This window comes from Camelina sativa, chromosome 7, assembly GCF_000633955.1.
Source record: "Camelina sativa cultivar DH55 chromosome 7, Cs, whole genome shotgun sequence".
Lineage (NCBI taxonomy): Eukaryota > Viridiplantae > Streptophyta > Magnoliopsida > Brassicales > Brassicaceae > Camelina > Camelina sativa.
In genome coordinates this window covers 16027928-16049781 of record NC_025691.1, presented here as the reverse complement: position 1 = coordinate 16049781, position 21854 = coordinate 16027928, and the positions used below count along the sequence as shown (strand labels likewise).

Sequence of the window (21854 nt, the reverse complement as noted above, 5' to 3'; positions counted from 1 at the left end):
CCTTTCTCTCTAGCTAGGCTGTTTATTTTAAAGGGAAGATGGTCAATCGTCCTTATAATAATCAAAAAATTTAAATCTGATGTGCTATCATTAATGAACTTTTTCCAAATAAAATAATTTACAATATACCAGGCAACTAAGTTGACCCGGTTATTTTGGTTTTATGTTAATTTTATTATTGAAAAAAGATGGCTAACTACACCAAAGATATAAGAATACATGATCACACATACCAAATATACTATTTTATACTTAATTATACGAAGTATATGTATTACATGGCCACATGCATGAACAATATGACGTTATGTGGTCAACACCATAGACATACAATTTGATATACCGGTTGACTGACTCCGGCAAACACCGACGTTGATTCCGGCGTTGACCAATAAATTTTTATACTTGGTATGTGTGACCATGTATTCTCATATACTTGATATAGTTAGCCATCTTTTTTCCTTTTATTAATATAGATAGAATAAATCCCGGTTATTCCCTATATAGTACACTAGATTAAAACTCGTGCTAGAGCATGTGTTGAAATTTAATTTATTTATATTGTAATTTTTCTATAAAATATAATTTATGTGATTGTTTTTAAAAGTTTTTGGATAAAATATTATGCAATAAAATGATATGCTAAATACAATGACTTAAAAAAGATACTTATTTTGTAAGTTTTATATTATTAATGATTCTAGATAAGTACCTGTACTATATAACTCGTTAAATATTATTTTATACAAAATTTTGTATATTTTCTATTTTAAAATAAAATTTTAATATGTTGCATGTACGTGAAGTTATTTCAACAATGTATATTCTACCTCATGACTTGAATGTCATTAGAAGACATAGTTTTGTGAATTTGGTTTTATATTATCAGTAATTTAATATATTATTATACTTTTGGTTTTAATATAACTTGGTATTTTGAAATTCTTTCATATTATAGTGACATATTATTGACATTGCTATAACAAACCAATTTATAGTGTTTATAGTTTCTAACTTTAATATGAAGTTTCAATATTTTAAAAATATTTCAAAATAAATTATTTAAAGTTTATTATATTATATCAAATTATAAAATTCAACAAAAAGTATGAAATTGAATTTAAATATTCAAATTTTGATCCGTTACTCAGTAAATTTTTAAATTCAATAGATATTATTTTTAAATAATAATATTAATAAAACTTGAATATTTTATAGATTGAATCATTTTTTTTTAAATTCAACTTATGGTATATCCGGAAATAAAACTAGTTTTTGATTATAATAAATAATATGATAATTTATTTGTTTCAAAAAATAGACTCATATATATAAATGAGAGGTGAAGTATAATGATAATTAACAAATTAATATGTTAAGTTAAGTATCAAAGATTTTATTTGATGAATAATTTAATAAAGGAAATTAATATGGTAAGTTAGATGATATCAAATTATTATTTATAATATTCTCTTTAAAATTTTTTGAAACAATAAATCGAGACTATACAAATAATATAAAACTTAATCTATAACCTATTTGTAACCAATTTATTAAAATTATATAGTCTACAAAATAATGTTGTGTACTTCCGTTTTATTATATAGGGGATTTTGGATATAACTTTAGGAAGTGTTAGTAACAATTGATAAACATAAGTTTTAAGAATAAATTAACAGTAATCATTAAAGATAACAATGTCAAATGCACATATATTCTTTCTTTTTTTTTTTAACATCTAACTTTATTGATGTAAAATGTATATTACAAACAGTCATGTAACCATCGAGGTATTACATCAAAAGTTTGTGATAATGGGATCATTTTTGTGGCAAAATGAGAAAGTTTATCAGCCGATCGATTTGCTTCCCGAGTAACATGTCCCAACGATGAGTATGGTAGCTTTGTCATCCAATGACGTATGTCAACCAGCAATGGGCCAAGCTTGTGATGATCTTGTCGTTTGTTGATCATGTTTGTTAGTTCCAGATTGTCTCCTTCAAACCATACATATCTATAACCTTGTTCCCAAATCACTTGTAGTGCGTTAAGAAAACCTAGTGCCTCAGCTTGAAGGGCAGAATATGATTGTTGCAGTTTCGCACATCCTGGTCGTGTTACATTTCCGTAGCTGTCCCGTATTATCAAGCCCGTGCATGTATATGGCCTTCCTCGTACATACCCGTTATCAAAATTGCATTTTAACCAACCTTCAGGTGGAGGATTCCATTGTTGATTTGGTGATCTTCTTCTGGGAGGATTATGTATGTGATTCATAGCTTGGTTGTTATCTGGTTGTATTTTTGTGTTTTCAAACCATTCCTTGATTTCTTGTTCTCCTTTTTGCGCTTCTGTGGCCGGATGGCGATTTATTTGTCGGAAGATGAAGTCATTGCGTGATTTCCAAATACGCCACATCAGATAGAAGGGAAGATGGCGTATTATGAATGAAGAGTGTTGTTGTTGTTGGAGATTGATCAACATTCGGATGTTGTCCTCTAAGTTATCAGTAAATATCAGATTCCTTCCCATCGTAGCAAAGATACAACGCCATACTGCTTCTGCAAACTGACAAGTAAAAAGCAAATGGTTAATAGTTTCATCACCATAACAGCATCGTTGACAAACCGGATCCGCTTGAATATTTCTTGTCCTGAGTTGTATTGTTGTTGCCAAAGCTCCAGATAAACATCTCCACAAGAAGTGTTGTACTTTCGGGGTAATAGGTAGTTTCCATATTTCTTTTTTGAGGTCTACAGCTCCCGGGGGCGGTTGAATCATGGCATTATCTTGTATTTCAGAGTGAGTAGCAACCCAATATCCTGACCGAACTGTGTAATGACCAAGGTGAGTATAGGCCCAATCATAAGTGTCGTCTTCTGCATGTTTCGAGAGATACAATTGTGTTGCAAGTTGTTGATCTTCAGGGTTTAGAACTCCTTCAAAAATTACTGGATCCCATTCTCTCTTATTCTCTTTCCATAGATCTGAAACCATCATGTCTCTATCAAGGATTGGTCCATTGGCAGGTCTTGGTGGAAGGGTGGCGAGCCAAGGATCTTCCCAGACACGTGTAGTAGTCCCATTACCAATTCTGATCTGTAATCCTTGTTGTAGTAGCTTTTTTCCTTCTTGAACTGATTTCCAGCCATAGGACTCAGTAGGTCCTATTTGCGTCCGTAGAAATGGAGTATCCGGATAATACAAACCTTTGTAGAGACGAGCCAAAAGACTGTAGGGATTGTTGAGAAGTCTCGCAGCCTGTTTTGCCAATAGTGCTTTATTGAAGGCTTGAAGATCTTTAAAACCCAGTCCTCCTTCCTTTTTTGGGAGCGTCATTCTGTTCCAAGCAATCCATGGGATCTTTCTTTTTCCATTATCTTGTCCCCACCAAAAGTTTGAGACTACACTGGTGATTTCGTTACAGATGGTGATCGGTAAAAGGAAGCAGTTCATTGAAAACACTGGGAGCGCCATAGCTATTGTTTTAATAACAATTTCTTTTCCTGCTGCAGACAAGTGTTTGTAGTTCCATCCCTCTGTTCTCTCTTTTACTCGTTGTACAATATACTCAAACAATTCTACCTTTTTACGTCCAAACTGCTCTGGAAGTCCCAAATATTTTCCTCCACCACCAACTCTCTCAATGCCCAAAATCTGATGAATTCTTTGTCTTCTTGAATCTAGAGTTTTAAATCCAAAAATCACTGATGATTTTGCATAGTTTATTTGTTGCCCTGAAGCTTCCTCGTACCTCTTGAAAATTGATGCTATATGCTCACATTCTTGATTAGATGATCGACAGAAAAACAAAGAATCATCTGCAAAGAGTAAGTGGGATATAGACGGACAATCTCTTGCTAACCGTATTCCATGAATCTGGTTATCTCTTTCTGCTCTTTGAGTCATATTACTCAAGACTTCTGCACAAAGGAGAAAAAGATAAGGGGAAAGTGGGTCACCTTGGCGTATTCCTCTGCTTGATTTTATCTTTCCATAAGGCGAACCATTGATTAATACTTCATAAGAAACTGATGTTACACACTCCATTATCCATTTAACCCATCGTGGAGAAAATCCCATCTGTGTCATAACTCCTTCTAAGAAATTCCATTCAACACGGTCATAGGCTTTACTGATGTCTGTTTTGATAGCTATATAGCCTGTCTGGAAGTCACGTCTGGATTTAAGAAAATGTAGAAGTTCATGTGCCACCAGTATATTTTCTGATATACTATGTCCAGGAACAAATGCTGCCTGTGATTCTGAGATAACCATGTTAAAGCATCGTTTTAGTCGCATAACCATTACCTTTGAAATGATCTTATAACTGACTGTACAAAGGCTTATCGGACGATAATCAGACAGTAATTTTGAGTCAATGATCTTCGGGATTAGACAGAGTTGAGTCTGGTTGATTCGATGATCCATTTCGTCAGTCTCAAAAAAATGACGTACCATTGAGCAAACATCATCACCTATCAAATCCCAAAATTGCTGATAAAAAGCTTCGGTGAAACCATCAGACCCGGGAGCTCTATCTGCCCCTATTGAAAAAACTGCATCTTTAATCTCTTTATCTGTAACTGGTAGTTGGAGCTCTCTATTCATTTCGGTTGTTACTCGGGGCTCAATGTCAGAGATTATATCATCCATATTGGTGTGTTGAGTAGTAGTGAAAAGCTTTGTGAAGTAGGATTCTGCTACTTTCCCTATAGCATCGTTTCTAAAGTGTTCTAGACCTTGCTCATCTAGAATGGATTTAAGACGGTTGCGAGCTTTCCGCATCTTTGTGGTGGCATAGAAGAATTTTGTGTTACGATCTCCCAGGTTCATCCACTGATTTCTACTCTTTAACTTCCAATATTGTTCTTCTTCGCTGTACGCCTTAGTTAGCTCATACCTTAGGTTTGTGACTTCTGATAAAGGTGTCGTATTGCTTCTCTCCGCTGCGTCCAGTTTAAGCTTTAAGATCTGGATTTTCTCTGCTGAATTTGTCTTTGATCTTCTTTTCCACTTGGCTAACTCTTTTCTGCAAAACTGAAGTTTGTCGTGAATTCCTCTATAAGTATCAGGTTGACCTGTTGACCATCCTTTTTTAACAGCTCTGACAAATTCCTCTGAATAACATGTCGCTTATCATATCTGAACTGGCCTCTTTTTACACAAAATTCTTCTTCAACAGCAATAATTACAAGCGCATGGTCAGAGCCTGCAATGGTGAGGAACTCTGTTTCAGAAGCAGGGTATGATGCTTTCCAATCGGAATTGATGAAAACTCTGTCCAAACATGACTGGATTGTTTCCTTTTGTCTCTTACCAACCCAACTAAAAGGGTTCCCCTTAAACTTCAAGTCTTGCATATTACAACAGTCGATCATTGTTGTAAAGGTCCTTAGACTGCGAAGACTTCTCTGCCTTCGCCCTTGTTTTTCTTCTGGGTGTAGGATCTCATTGAAATCACCACACATCATCCAAGGACCATTTCTAGTTGTTGATATTCTCTGAAGCTTTTCCCATAGATGGTGTCTTTCACTAGGGATCGGGTGACCATAGATGCAAGAAAAGTAGAAATTAAAAGATTTGTATTCAACATAAAGATCTACAAGTCTTACATCTTGGGAAATAACTTGAACAGAAACATGATTCTTCCAGAAAACAGCTAAACCACCACTTAAACCTCTAGGAGAGACAATACACATATCACTGAACCCCAAACTTACACCCTTATCTCTGATATAATTATCTTGTTGCTTTGTTTCAACTAGGAACAACATGTCCAAGAGATACACACGCTGTATCTCTTCTAGGCGTCGAACTGTAAGGTGTTGTCCCATGCCTTGACAGTTCCAAAATCCAACTCTCATGGAACCGGTGGTGGAATAGGCTCCACCGCGGCTCCATCTTGTTCAGCACCAATGTTTGTTGTTCCCGATCTGCTTGCTTCACTCGGTCTTGTCTTTCTTTTCCTGGAGAATTCTGCATCCTCTGTATCCGGCTCCTTTTTCCTCTTGCGTAACTCACTTGCCATGTTTTGAATTGTACCAACTGCATCATCTGCATCATTAACAAAGGATGGAAAAGGGTTGAGTAATGTTGTCTCACCATTTTCTCCGTCTCCCTGAGATCCAGAGGAGATATTGTCAAGCGCATTGTGGTCTGGATCAATGTCAGAGAGCTCTTGTTCATCGGGTGGGATATTATCTAGGTTAACCGCTGGATTTGCTGGCTCTTCGACTTCATTATCCTCTATGGGGTTGCCATCGTTATCAACTTCTTGGATATGGACTCCCGGGTTACCGTGATGCTCTGGCATATCGTCAGCATCATCTTCATCACCATCAGACTCGTGGAGACCACCATTTTGAATCAGACATCTTCCGGAATCGTGAGTCAGTGATCCAAAAACTTCGCAAAATCCTCTCAATCTTTCATAGAAGAAACCCAAGGTCGTATTAACACCAGCACCAGGAGAGAATTGGTAGTTTCGTTGGAAGCGGAGAGGGATATCCACATTCCAGTTAATTTGAACACGGACAAATTGGACCCGGTTTGCTGATGTCTCGGCGAAGTCGATGCTTAAAGTATCTTCCAGGGAATCCGCAATGCTCTCAATGATGCCATGATTCAGATATTGGAGAGGTATACCCCTAATTTGGATCCAGAAAGGAATGAAATTGAGAGACAGTGGGTCCAAATTTAGAGACCAGCGTTGGAGGACGAGCATACGATCTGCAAATGACCACGTGCCCCTTCGTATGACTGTCTCAAGTGATTCCTCTGAAGGGAAGATGAATTGGAAGCGCCTTTGTTCCACTATTCGACCTCGGACATAGCCAACGAGGCCCCATGAACGCGGTAGGGCAGACATGATTTGCCGAAGATTCTGTTTTCTTGGCATCAAAGGGCGACCCATGAGACAGAACTGATTTTCGTTCACCGCTTGTTGCACGAGTGCTTGTAGTAGGGCGATTGGATCATCATCGATTCCGAGATCGATGTTCTGGAGGGCACGACGAATGTTATCATCCATTGGAAATCGATCGATATTGAAGAGTGTAGTATAGTACTTGGGAAGATTTTGAGAAAGATTTTTGTCTGACAAATACCCAAATCGAACTCTTAAATAGATAGCACTCCATCTCTGTTCAACTGCTACATCGTGCAAAGTCTCCACGCCTTTGCCGGAAGAAACCGCTCGATCGTGGGATAGAAGAAACTTACCCACTCCGGCGCAAGTAACCGTCTGAATCTTCGTCGGAAGATGACAAGAAAATAACCGCTTAATCGTCTTAAGAATCGCCTCCGAGCAATTCATCTTTTTTTTTTCATATTCAAATGCACATATATTCATTTAACTATTTTAGAAATATATATAGAATCAAATCACCAATCAGGTAAAAATGTCACAACACTGGTAAAATATATAACTTTGACGCTTAATATTTTTGATTTTTTTTAATAAATGTTTGATCGAAAACATTTAATAAATGTTTGATTGAAAACACAAAAAAAAAAAACCTAAAATAATTTGGCGCTTAATGAAACTTCTGGAGTCACCTTTCCGTAAGATCTTCAAGGGGACCATTGGATACCAGCCAACCACTTCAAGCTAGTGATATGTTCGAGATAAGTAATTTTCTTCCTGGGTCAACAATTAAAGTAAATGAGTGGTTAACTAAAATATTAATTTGGTGTTGCTTAGAACATTCATAAAGTTTCTTAAACGGTAAGCTTTAATAACGTTGTTAGCTTTCAACAACTCGAAATTACAAGGCAATGCTCATGTATATTTGACCTGTTTTGGCAGAGAGGGTTAATGATGTAGCATCATCTACTACTTCTTTTATTAGGCTGCTTATTTTATTAGGCTTCTAAACTATGTCTTTATTTTATAATTATGTTGGGTTTCTCGTTTGGGTTTTGTTATGTCGGCTTCGTTTCTTAGGCTTCAAGGCTTGCTAGGGTTTTTTACATTTTGCTATAAGTACTCTAATCATTGTATTCTTGTTCGTTGGTTGTTTTTGATTCGTAAAAAGAGAAAGCTTTTCTCAAACCGAAGTCTTTCCATTGATACTTGAGTTCTCAATTGTTATTGTTCCATACATTAGTTGGTATCAGAGTCAGAGACTCACTGATCCTAATCATGCCACCAAAGAAGTACCTGCAACAGCAACTTGATGAGCAGAACAATGTGTTTTGAGGGATGATGTCTGACTTTCAACAGAACTGGCGTGACAAGTTACGCACTACTGTTGATCAGCAGAGCCAGCCCATAGGCCAAGCCAATGAAGCATCACCTTGCGGCCGTATATATTATATACAAAATTTGGTCCTAATTTTTAAAAAAATTATTTGGTTTAGTGGCGTTAATTAGGAGTGTTAGTGAAGGCTTACCCACTACGAGTTTGAACCGCATATAGCTCATTTTCTTTTATTTTTCGTCTTTATTTTAATAATTATTAAAAAATATATCTCTTATTGCATACAGTCACAAAAATTCAGCCCATTTTTTAATTTGATTATGGCTTTCGAAATGTTAGCGACGGTTCTGTGTTGATGCATCAATACGAGCAGTCCTGTAAGAACAAAAAGGAGCTCATAACTTGCCAGGACAGGGTGAAGAAGTCTTTGAGGAGGATGATGAAGGTGATGATGTCCTTGGTGATAACCTGTTTGCTAGGTTGGGTGAACCGCTTCAGCGCGGTTCCTCAACGTGCCCTTGTTCCAACTCCACAAGCCAACAACAACCGATGGGAGTCAGGATTGAAACGACCCGACCCATTTCTTTTAAATAATAATTAAATAATGATCACATACTTATTAACAATCTAACCACACTCAATTCAACAACAGAAATAACCAATATTAAACCATCAATTATCCAACAACCAATAAATCAATACCAATAACCATGAACTCAATGATATCAAGACGCAACATACTAGCATCCTAACATCATTCTAATTAATGACCCACTCTAGCAACCTAATAGAAGCCAAACAACACATCAACGAGCCACTAGAAAATATCTGTCCAAAAATAAAGATGTGAAAATATATATATATATATATATATATATATATATATATATTAAAAGGTAATTTTATAGAAAAAATGTGTTGCAAAAGAGTTATAAATTGTTGTAAATACAGTTATAAAGGTGTTATATATCCTGCCACATATTTTTACTAAATCTAATTTGCAATATTGCCACAAATCATAACCGTTAAATATTTCTTGCAAAATTTGCAAGACATTTTTGTGTGCGTAATAATATTGCTAATTTGTAATGAAAAATGCAACAGACAGTCTTGTCGCTATTTTGCAATAAATTTGTAGTAAAATTGTTACGTACATTAATCAGTGCAAAAATAAATAAAAAAATGTTACAAATTCTTTACGAATACGATCGTTGCAAAGTATCGTAGTAATAACACTATTTTATTATCATGAAAGAGCTCCACCTTTGTTTCTCATGAAAGTGCCCTGAAGAGATATGGATTCAGCAATCCACCTGGTACCTGATGCTCAGCCTTCACTAGCTGACAAACATCACACCTCTCAGCCCTTCGGTCCCAGCCTAGCTTCTATTCCTTTATCATGGTTTTGTGCATTGTTGCATGTTATTCGTACAACACCCTATGCATGCTATTTTCACTGCACCCTGCGCTACGCTTTTGCATCTGCCTTGTTGCAGCTAAACCCAGCGTGTGTACAACATTCAGCTTGTCCTTCAGTGAGTTTTTGTTTCTTTAACTCTAGCTTTCCTTTTATAAAGAAACCCTAGAGCTTATGTCTTTTATTTTGCATAATACACAACTCGGATAATGTATAGGCTAAACATTAATATAGGCACAATTTGTGGTTCCACCATACAACAGAGCATGTCTGTTTTTCTTGTTGGAGTTGAAGAGGGGCAAAACTCGAGTAGTTTTGTTTTTTCTGGTCAGATGTTTACGATACACTTTGTGGTGTCTTGCGGATGTAGTCCAATCTTTGTGGTGTCTTATAGATGTCAGAAAGACTGCGGTGTCTTGAAAATGTCAGTATGACTCTTCGTTTCTTTGTATGTGTTTTTCACAAGCTACGAGGCACTACATATGTCACCTAGACTCTATAGTCCCCCAAACTGTTTTCCAGAATATGTGGTGCCCCACTTGTGCCTGTCGTACTCTGCGTCTCCCCATAGGTGCCTACTAGACTCTGTGTTACCTTGCAAGTGTCTGCTAGACTCTACATTGGCTTGCAAGCGTCTGTTATACTCTATGGTGCCCACCTCATATGTTTGTAAGTAAGGATCGATAGCTTGCAAACTTTCTCACAATGGAAAGCCAATATGGTGTCTATCAGGTGTGTTTTACAATAAGAAAATGTTCAAACATGTAGGGACAATGCTTCATTGAATGGTAAACAACCTTGAATAGCTGGAGAACGTTCAGAGAAAAGTGGAGATGATTGCTTTGTTGATTGAGGATAGTTTGGATAGTGTCTGCTCTTGAGGTGTGCCCGATGTGCAAAAGCAATGAGTCCTTTTTTTATTATTATTATTCATTTTTGTATTTTAAAGCCTAAATCTTTGAAATAATTATAAAATAGGATCAACAACTATTTAAAGGTTTCTTAAATTTTTTTTATTATTTTAATCATATATATATATATATATTCATTGTATTTTATTAATAATAACTATTAAAAAGTTGACACCTGTTATATTTGCTGAGAAACATTGCTTGTATAAGCAACTCAAAAAACAATTCTCTTCTTTCCCCCTTTCACTCTCATTATTATGTTAATTTATATATTAGCAACTCTGGTGATTAGCTTTTCTCACGGGAGATGCGTCTTAAAAAAAAATAGCACATGGTACAAAGATTTTTGAAAGGTGGATATCCCGATCTGGGGTATGTATTACATAGGTCTTATTTTAGTTTCAAATGTAATTATCTGATGGTAATTTATTATTAAGATTCAAATATGATGTCGTCAAGACTAGAGCAGACGTAGTAGAGTGTTTGTGTAAAATGCGAGTGCCCAAAGAGTGAACATGTTTCTATAGGTTGGATAATGCAGCAGCATATTCATGTAGATCCCTCTTCTTTCCTGCAAAAATTTGAAATTCAAAACAAAACATCTATAAATGTCGTATTTCGAGTACCCTGAGAAAAAATCAAATATAGGACAAAACAATTAGAAAAAGGGAACCAAACCTGTTGTGGGAAATCACCATTATCCAACTGTGAGTTAATCAACACTTTGGCGGCGTGATGAACAGGCGAAGGGTCTCTCTCCATTTGACCACCTATAATTAGAACCATCATAGCTTGTCCGGTATTAACCACATTTGTCCTGTTTCCTTCGGAAGGAATATATTTCTTGTTACGGCAAGACAGAGGGCTTTCTCCCCAACCGCCTTCGACGTTTTGCGTGTTGAGAGCAAACTGTACCGCTCTACGTATAGCTTCGCAATTACCATAATTCTTCCCTCCAGCCGCTAGACCTCTTACTGCAAAAAGCGTTCCATACGTGAAACAAACACCCCAGTTTCCGTACCATGAACCATCTGACATTTGCAAGTCCTCCATGTATTTTACGCCTTTCTTGATTAAATTTTCGATTTCTTTTGGTCGGTGATCGGGAAATTCTTTCGTAAAGCTAGCCAATCCCGCAATCACCGAGCCCGTACATTCAAGGTACCTAACGATAAAAGATCCAATTTCATTTTTTCTTTAACAAAAGAATTAGTTAAGTCAAAAAACAAAGTATATAAGATAAAATAAAATATTACTCATGCTCCACAACTGTGTTCTCTGCATGCTCCACCGGACTAAGCCACTGCATTCGTTACAATATCACCATTACTTTAGCCTCTCCTAAAATGAAATTATTCCTCCATAATTCCATTTATATTCAAACAATTAATAGTTGGACTGTTACCTCTAGCCATTTTTTTCCAGGAGCTGGCTCCCAAACCGTCATACCTCCATTATCACTCTGTTATACATTGACAACAACTTAATATCGTTTCACCTCAATGTTGAAAAAAAGATTCGCTTAACCAAACAATCAAAGAAGCTCTATATAACACCTATTTAACTAGCTATAATCAATATTCACTTACTTGGCCTAATACATTCAATTGTAGAGTTAACATCATATAGAAGTTTACCTGCAGATAGATTAGAAAATTGACGGCATCATAGAGCTTCTCTACATCCATTTTTTCGCCAATGAACTCGGAGGGCATGCGGTGGAAGAGTAGGCAGCACTGAGGAAGGAGCGGCACACATTTAGTTTTTTTATAGATAAAAACATTTAGTTTTTTTTTTTTTTATAGATTTAAGATATAGTGCCCACCTCTATACTTTCGGCAGTACCGTCCGAAATCGGCAACCCTTGTTCTCGGTCCTGAAATGTCCATCCCCCTTTGGTTATGTCTCTAAACATTTTGAGATGTTCCCCAAGAGGGTTCTCGCTAATCTGAGATTGCTTCAAGAAGTCGTATCCTTTTATCAGGGTTGATCGAATCTCATCATCCATGTTTGCGGCTAACATAACTTGGAGCGAGAGGGCTGCATTCCACGACTGGCTACCCATTAACTGCTTGCACAAGTGACAATAGGGTTTAGATACCAAAATTAAGATAGAGTTTTGAATCTTTTTAATAGGCGTGGGCATAAAAACCGTACCCGAATACCCAACCCGGAACCCGACCCGAAAAATCGGGTTCGGGTTTGCCTATAAAACTCTATTGGGTTCTATTTTCTAATACCCGTGGTTCGGGTAAGGGTCAGGTAATACCCGGTACCCGTTTGGGTATCCATTAAACCCGAATATATAAACATATTTATAATATGTATCATTAATATNGGGTTACCCGAATGTCCAGCCCTACTTTTTAATAATGAATTATTGAAAAATAAAATTTATTAACGTATTTTTGGAACAAAAAAAATTATAATATAATATTTTAGAGTTATCATATTAAATATGTATAGAACATGAGTTAATTCGTTTTTTCCTCTCGAGTAATTTTGAAATCAAAGCCATGAATAATGTTCGGATCTAACATTAATAATTTGAAATAATATATAAAACGATACAAGTCAATTTTTTATTGTCAACTGGTTTTGAATTTGAATGGACTCAAATAGAGTAATGCAAGTAAAATTCATTGTCGTATCTTAATTCGAATCAACTGAAATTATCAAAACAAGCAAGTAGCTTTTACCTGGATTTTAAGGCCATCTTCGGCAATCCATATGAAATCGGGGACTCGAGCAAGATGCTTCTTGAAATAATCACCATCCCGGTCTTCTACCCAACATGCAAGCATATGAAACGGCTACCAAAATAACAAAATTAAAAAGTTAATTTGTCACATTGCATCATTTACTTTTCTTTTATAGGGTAATTAATTTGTCACATTATATTAATTTCTTAACTAATGATTTGTAATTTAATAGTTTGTGTTAGTGTCGTCAGTTTTTCACCATATGGATTTTGGTACGTTCAGTATATTATATTATGTAACTAATCTAAGTATAGTACCTTCGCAACACATGCACCAGTGATATAATGGGTCGTTTCATCATGGTAGTGAACAAGTTCCATTGTGGTTCGAAGTGCTCTTTGTCTTATGAACTTGTTGAAAGGCCAGCGGTTTATGATATTCTCCGAAAGCATATGAACCCCTTTCCAAAACAATTCTTGTCCAAATGACTTTGGATAGAATAGATCTTCCTGCATCATTGTCATCGGAATTTTTCTTTCTTATAAACATATAAAATGTCATTTAATTTTGTTATCCACATGACTACACTAACCTTTGCGCATCTATTACGAGCTTGGCTCCAAATGATTTTGTTGTAAGGCTGAGGAAAAAGTTCTTCCCGGAGCTGTAGAATGAGAGGGGTTGGTGTAGCTACAAATTTTTTACCATACAAGTATGACATTCCCATGAGAAGATCCCGGATATATATCCATAAAGTACCTGCATTCATAGGTATATAAAAATGGTTTTAGGGACATGCTTGGACAACTCAGTGTCGTAAAGATAAGTAACTGAATCAAGTACAACACATCATAACAATATTCATATCGTAAGGTATGATGAATTATGGAACCTCCATTTATGGGAGAAAAAGAAGGGAGCATCCAAATTTCGGGTGGTAACGGTTTGCAACCAGACCAGTCATACACTCCGAGAACCTGGATAAAGAACATTAATTGATGCATTTTATGAATCGAACTACAACATACTTTGATAAAACATTGTTTTAGAAACCTCCGAAGTTAGATATGTGTTAAAACATACCGAAAGCCAAGCTTTAGCGATCAAGGGCGCATAGGTGGCACCCCCATGGTCTAGGATCCATTTACGAGCCATTGCACACGCACTTCGCTGACCATCAAGATCTGGTTCTACTCCCAAAATCCGTAAGCAGATGTAGTTGAGGACCGTGCAAAACATAACGCTATGGCTTTCCACATCTAACCCCCAGCCATTATCTTCGTTCTGCAAAGCAATGGTTATGGTATTACATATCATATGTTACAAGCTATAACAATACTAGATTTTAACCCGTGGTATACTATGCAATAATTTTTTTAATAATTATTAAAAATATATATGTTGTATTTTTTTGTGGTTGTTTTAATATGTTTTGACTTAATACCTCTGGTTAACTCATTCAATATTAAACTAAAATATTTTTGCGCAATTTAGTAGTTCAATCCGTAAAAATCTATATAATCATATATATGTAAATTTAAACCTACTCTATAACATGATCCGCAATATTTTTTTTAACAAGTTAAAAAGTATTTAGAATATTTAAATAATAAATACTAATTTCTTTTATAATTATTTTAGGTGTATGTTTGGATATTTCAAATACTAACTTCAAGTTATGATATTTATTTAAAGTAGCAAGGATTTAATTATGTAAATCTTACAAATAAAAGGTTACTTTACTGCGTTTAACTGCTATTGAGCAGTGGCGGCCCTAGTTTCCTTCTCTCTCAGGCACGAAGTCCGAGACAGCCGCTCGCCGACGAGATGATGCCTCTCCTCCTCCGCTGTCCCGCTAGCCTCATCGCCTAATCGGAGTTTCTCTCGCCTCTCTCGGGTCCGACTAAGGACTACGAAGATCCGTATTCTCATTTGCGTCGGCAGATCTACGCCGGCGAACCTTGTTTCATTCCCATGTCTTGCGTACAGCTGCTTTCGGTGGGTTTCTCATGTCCACGACCACCAGATCTGGCGCCGCGGGTGAGCGTTTTGTCTCCTCCGGACCCGCCGGAACCTCCAGATCCGCCAGACCCTCTTGTCGAGATAGCTTCACCTCCGCCTCTCAGCCGCAGCCCCACTGAAGGTGTTCATCTATCTCAGTGGCCCTCTTGTTTGGGACTGGCTCATCGTCTTGGTTGCTGAATCAATCGTATTCTCAACCACGCCATCTTTGCTTCTCGAGCAGCTTGACACGTCCTCTTTGATCAAGGTTGGTCGCTCTTCCATTTCTCTATGTTTCAAGGTTGGAACTCTCGGATACTTCTCTGTGTTTGCCGGATACTTCTCTGGCCCTACCTTGGTTGCGGTGAAGACTAGTTCAGATGGATTAGACACTGGATACTTCTCCGGCTTCATCGGTTATTCCCTCTCCCTATTGGCTCAGATATATGGAACTAGTTTCCATTCTAGAACCACTTTTGTTGGTTTGTTGTCTGACCATTTATGGCTGAGTTTGCTCACTGGATACTTCTCCGGTGTTTTCGTGTTTGCGTTTGAGGCAGAGCCAGTCTACGGCGTCTCCTCTGTTGGCTCACGCTTCGCCAAGTGCAAGCAGAATTTGAGAGAGCGACCATGCTCAAACCTCCCCTCCTTCGTGGGAGAATCATTTGAGAGTGTTCTCCTTTTAACGTCACAGTGTATGGTGACTATCTTCTTCCCAGTCAGTTTTTTGTGTTGAATTCTATCACTTTCACGGGCAAGCTTGTGTTAGTTAGATTTGATACTTCTCCTGGACCCTATCAAGCTTCTCAAGACTTGTGTCTCTATCTTTATCTTGTATTGGTTCAAACTGGTTTAATCTTCAAGCTGGCAATTCGGGTCTGTCCGAATGTGCTCATCATCTATCATGTATCTTTCTAGTTTAATTTAAGGAATTGGGTGCACAAAAAAAAAATTACTTTACTAAATGTATTTTCACATTAATAACAGGGAAATATATCTTATTATTATTATTTTATATTATTCAATGTGGGACGTTGTACATACACTTATTTATAATATATAAATTTTACGTAATTATAAAAATGTGAAATATTGAAATGGCTGGTCTGTCATGTAAAAAATCTTAATATAGGCAATTCTGAAAATTTTAAAAAAATGTTAATCAGTGAGATACCTAATAGATATTGAGTGTTTTAAATCTTATATGAATAGTTTTAGGAGATTTTAGCTTCTCCGTTTATTTAGTATAAATTTTTAAATTTTTTTTTGAAATTTTAGGAGGTTCTGGACGGAGACCGTTACAATTTATACCTGAGTGTTGTACATGTAACGGAGTAACTCTTTGACATGCTCCGGAGTGAAGATTTTCTCCAGGTGTCCGGTAATGTACAAGCATATCACCTGTGCCAGTTTTTCAAAGAAATTCATTACATTATTATGAAGAAAGAATGATATTCCTTCCGAATGGATAAATAAATATGAGTAACAAGAGAAAAATAAACAGAGTAAAAGTGAGATAAGCTCACAAAGGGAGCGTCCAAGAACATAGAACCAGAGCATTCAGCAGGCCAATGCCCGTCCTTAGACTGACACGCTGCGTAATAGAGTACTCCTCTTCTTAGTGCTGTTTTCGCGTCTTCATATGTTATCTTCTCTGCATCCTCTACTCTCACTCTGGGGATCTTCTGCTCGAACTTTTTCTCCCTTAGAAACTATAAAACCAAAGAACCAACTAATGATTATATATATTTGGAACAAAAACTTATAAAATGTGATAATATAATTGTCAAAAAGACAAAACAAAAGAGTAGAGACGTTTCATGACCAACCTGCATACGCCAGAAGAGATCAGGACTAGCCTTGAAACGTGACTTGTTGTTTGAGAATTTCAGGCGAGCCTCCTCGACCTCGGCAAGTTCCTCGGGAGAGCCCCCATTAGCATCAAACTCCCAGATCTGTCTTCCGGCAAAGTTGTTGGTGGTGAACAAGTGAGGGTCTTGTCTTGCCTCAGCTCCGATTCTCAACCTCCACATTTCGTGTCAACCCTCTACTCTAGCTCGTTAATCATCAAGATATTTATTAAGAAGACGATCTTAGTTTGCTCAGAGATTAGTTCTTGAACTTTTAAAATGTTTTACTTAACTTGTTAATCAATTCTAAGTTATAATAATTTTGATAAATTATTAACTTCCAAGTTGTATAGAACACATGCAAACAATTTTAGGTCAAACCCCTTAGTATTATTTTATATAAATAAGTAATCGGGGTAGACCATCGATCAGAGTAAAATCATAAAATAAAATATTATGATATGTATTATGTTTTTTTTCTTAATTGTGTTTATCTAAAATTATGAGATGTATTTTATAACTTCTTCTAATTTGTGAGTATTTTCTATATATAAAAAAAAAATCTCTTAAGATAATTAAATAATTAAGAGATTTTAGGATTGGACCATTGCATCTTCTCAAGCCGAATACCAGAATATTTTCGATGATTCCCTCCTATATATTATTTGAACCAGCAACTTTTAAACTTTACCTGGAAATGTTGACCATGTCAACATTTCTTAAAATAAACGGAGAGAGTATTGTTTTGTTTTCAATGCTCTAGTTATTTTTAATCCTCCACGCTCATGTTGACCGATACTTAATGCTAAAATAAAATAGCTGTAGATAGACATATGGTACGCTACGACGTAATCTTTTTTATTTTATTTAATGTTATCTAATCTCATAAATTTACTAACATCGTAATTTTAAGCAATGCAACAGAAATAATTAATAACATCAAACCAGAAATTATCTAACAAATAAATCTAATACAATAAATAACCATTTAAATCCATTATCAATCTTACATAAATCAATAAATAATCTAATAATTTCATAAAAAAATAAACCATCAATCTACCAACATTGTCTGACTCAACTCTAACAACTTAACGGAATCCAGACAACATATCAACACAACATCACAAGATATACACTAAATCATCTTTCTTTTCATTTTACCTTGATACTAGGATTTTTGTGTATCTATCCTAGCAGGTTCAATTAACCTTATGTAGTCGTAGTACTTAAGGTGTCAATCCAAATGGGATGATGCTACCACTCAAGATGCAATCAAGAATTCACAAGTTAAGCTAATTCAAAAAGAGTGTTTGTCTAACAATCCTAGAATGATGAAAATACAAAAACGGAAATGAACTACAAAATTAGAAACGAAAATATATGACAAGAAGTAAACAAGAGTAAAAACGAAAACGAGTCTAAGCATGAACAAAACCGCAAGATAAGAAACAGCCGCAGGAATGCAATAATAATCAGGAGGAAAGTAGTCCTAAAGATGGGAGTAATTGATGTCGGTGGAGTCTCCTAAACTACACAGTGTTTATCACGCCACAAGCAAACTATCCCTAGTCAATGAACATCACGACTTAGCTAATCCAATCTCTTGGCAAAAGCTAATCAGACTCGACCAATTCCATACCTAGCTCTCGCTAGAGAAACATGGTCGAGCAGGCATGACAAACAAGTTCATTCACGTCAACAAACATCCTAGACAACTAATCTCGTAGGCTAGGAACGTAAGTCTCTGGCACTAGTTGGTTAGACATTTCATCAAACACCTTTTGGGTGTGGAAATGTCTCGAACCTAGTTCCAATTGATCAGAGAGAAACTAGTAATTCTAACACTAGTCCAGAAGGGAATCATACAAATCAAAGCTTAAACACCCTACATCTTAAGATCCTCCAATTAGTCTATCCTATCCCCAAGAACTATAACACTACCCAGATCCGGAAATCATCACCAAAGATGCAAACCCAGAAAACATTGAAACAAGCATATTAAGATAGATAAAAATGAGAATAACAACTTTGTAGAAGAAATCAAGTACAAAAACTGAATAAACTCGGAGATATCGGATTACAAGTCTCAGAACATTTTTTGGTGGCTCGGTCAAACCTTAGAAAAAAACGAGATAAAAGATGAGATCCCCTCTGCCAAGACTTAACAAAACTTATTTATAGTAAAAACATATAAATCCCTAAAACTTAAAACGACAAGGTGAAGCGTCGGTTTGGGAATCTCCTGAAGCGTGTAAGACAAAACGTCTTCCTAAAATGTGCATCGAGTCGGAGTGGGCGACAATGGCTCGATTGCTTGGGTGAGAGTGGCTCGATTGGTGCCGCTAAGAGTGGCTTGATTGGTGCCGCTGAGAATGGCTCGATTGGTGCCGATAGGAGTGGCTCAATTGCTTGGCTCGATCGTCTGCGTTTCCGACGTCTCCTAGACACCTGAAATACTTCGAAATGCACAATGTATGCAAGGATGATGCAAAAACTTCCTAAACATGCAAAGTGTATAAAAGAGGTTCTAAAATGACGCAAAATGACTAGTTATCCTAGATAAATGCATGACAAGTACATGCTAAGGAGACGCAAAATATAGATATATCAACTCCCCCCAAACCTATTCTTTTGCTTGCCCTCAAGCAAACAATCAAAAACAAAGTATGGAAGAGAGGTGTGAAGATGGGGTCTCAGAACCTAATAACATGCTGAAAAGAGTAGTTAGAATCAAGGTCCTTGTTTTTAGTTCTATAATGCATGGTGAAGGAAATTTATTTCTTTAATCTACACATGCAATCCTATCAATAATTCCCTTTAACATTCATTAACAGAGAACCGTGAATCAAGCTAAGCAATGTCATTGAACTCATTTGGCTAGGGTAAAAGGTTAGAGACATAGATGGTCTATTCCTCAAGTGGTTTTATCAATACAGAACAAGGTTCTCTCACGAAAAGGAGTTGAGCTTAAGAGAAGGCTAAAGGTTGAAACCAACTGGTATATACAAGAGCAGCGCCCTGTCTACCCAAAGAACATTCCAAACCGAAGTTGGTCCTATCTCTACCCTTCATCAGAAACTTCATCTCAAACCCATTCTTTCATTCTTTAGACTTGGTCTTAGGATGAGTTCACTTCTTATCATTCTAGCGGATTGAGAAATCTTTATTATCAGTAAGGTTCTTTTTTCTTTTCTTCTAAGGACTCTAGACATCTTAAACATTTTACTTTCTTTTCTTTGTCTAATCTTTTTTCATATTATGCCCAGAACCAACAACTCATTATTTTGCTCAACCCAAATCCTTTACTAGACTTGTAAACTTTGAAACATATCCCCCTCCTTAAGACTTTCTACCATTTACTTTCCTGCACATATCCATACCCAATACCCAAAATCGAGTTCTCACCTAGTCCTACTAGTCCGGATAACGCGAACTAGAACTACACAGGATCCTACTCTTGTCGGTTAGAACCTAACACTTTCTAACAAGCTCAACTCGGAAAAGGCCTTAACACTCAAGAATACAATTGGCTTGAAAGAACGGTTGGTTAAGGGTGCGGGGAACTGTTCAAAAAATGGGAATCAGCTACTTGGATTGACAAGGGTGGTAAGAATGTGAAAGACAATCCAAGTATGTATATGGCATCCATGAGTTCAACTTCAATGCATAACAAGATAATTGCGAGTCAGGATTAGGTTAAGATAGATTGGGAATGACGTCAATTCAAAACATGCTTCAATCTTACATTTTTAAATTCAATCGACAAGCATCAAAGAACTAATAACAAGGGCTTCGATCCTATCCTATTGAATTCAGCATGCTACCAAGGTTACAATCATCATCAACCCCTATGTTAAATGCAACAACCCTATATGAATGACACTAGACTCAATCCTAATATGCAAGTGCAAACTACATGAACACTCTATTTTTGTGGAAATTTTCGAAATTTATTTTTCAAATTTTTATGGTTTTTCTATGCAAATAGATNTCATATTATGCCCAGAACCAACAACTCATTATTTTGCTCAACCCAAATCCTTTACTAGACTTGTAAACTTTGAAACATATCCCCCTCCTTAAGACTTTCTACCATTTACTTTCCTGCACATATCCATACCCAATACCCAAAATCGAGTTCTCACCTAGTCCTACTAGTCCGGATAACGCGAACTAGAACTACACAGGATCCTACTCTTGTCGGTTAGAACCTAACACTTTCTAACAAGCTCAACTCGGAAAAGGCCTTAACACTCAAGAATACAATTGGCTTGAAAGAACGGTTGGTTAAGGGTGCGGGGAACTGTTCAAAAAATGGGAATCAGCTACTTGGATTGACAAGGGTGGTAAGAATGTGAAAGACAATCCAAGTATGTATATGGCATCCATGAGTTCAACTTCAATGCATAACAAGATAATTGCGAGTCAGGATTAGGTTAAGATAGATTGGGAATGACGTCAATTCAAAACATGCTTCAATCTTACATTTTTAAATTCAATCGACAAGCATCAAAGAACTAATAACAAGGGCTTCGATCCTATCCTATTGAATTCAGCATGCTACCAAGGTTACAATCATCATCAACCCCTATGTTAAATGCAACAACCCTATATGAATGACACTAGACTCAATCCTAATATGCAAGTGCAAACTACATGAACACTCTATTTTTGTGGAAATTTTCGAAATTTATTTTTCAAATTTTTATGGTTTTTCTATGCAAATAGATGGATGCAGACTCAAACAAGATATGATGCAAAATTTT

At 36.4% G+C, this 21854-nt stretch overlaps 1 protein-coding gene across 1 annotated transcript; it reads right to left on the bottom strand.

Annotated features, from left to right (window-relative positions):
• On the bottom strand, nt 10748–17348 carry LOC104701250 (marneral synthase-like). The gene is made up of 14 exons (XM_010416897.1): nt 17065–17348; nt 16762–16947; nt 16547–16636; nt 14318–14518; nt 14127–14211; nt 13827–13993; nt 13552–13743; nt 13232–13345; nt 12358–12600; nt 12170–12268; nt 11938–11994; nt 11789–11835; nt 11211–11697; nt 10748–11103 (listed from the first exon to the last, which is right to left on the bottom strand). The coding sequence occupies exons 1-14, from the start codon at nt 17266–17268 to the stop codon at nt 10993–10995; spliced, it is 2283 nt and encodes a 760-aa protein (XP_010415199.1). The 5' UTR covers nt 17269–17348; the 3' UTR covers nt 10748–10992.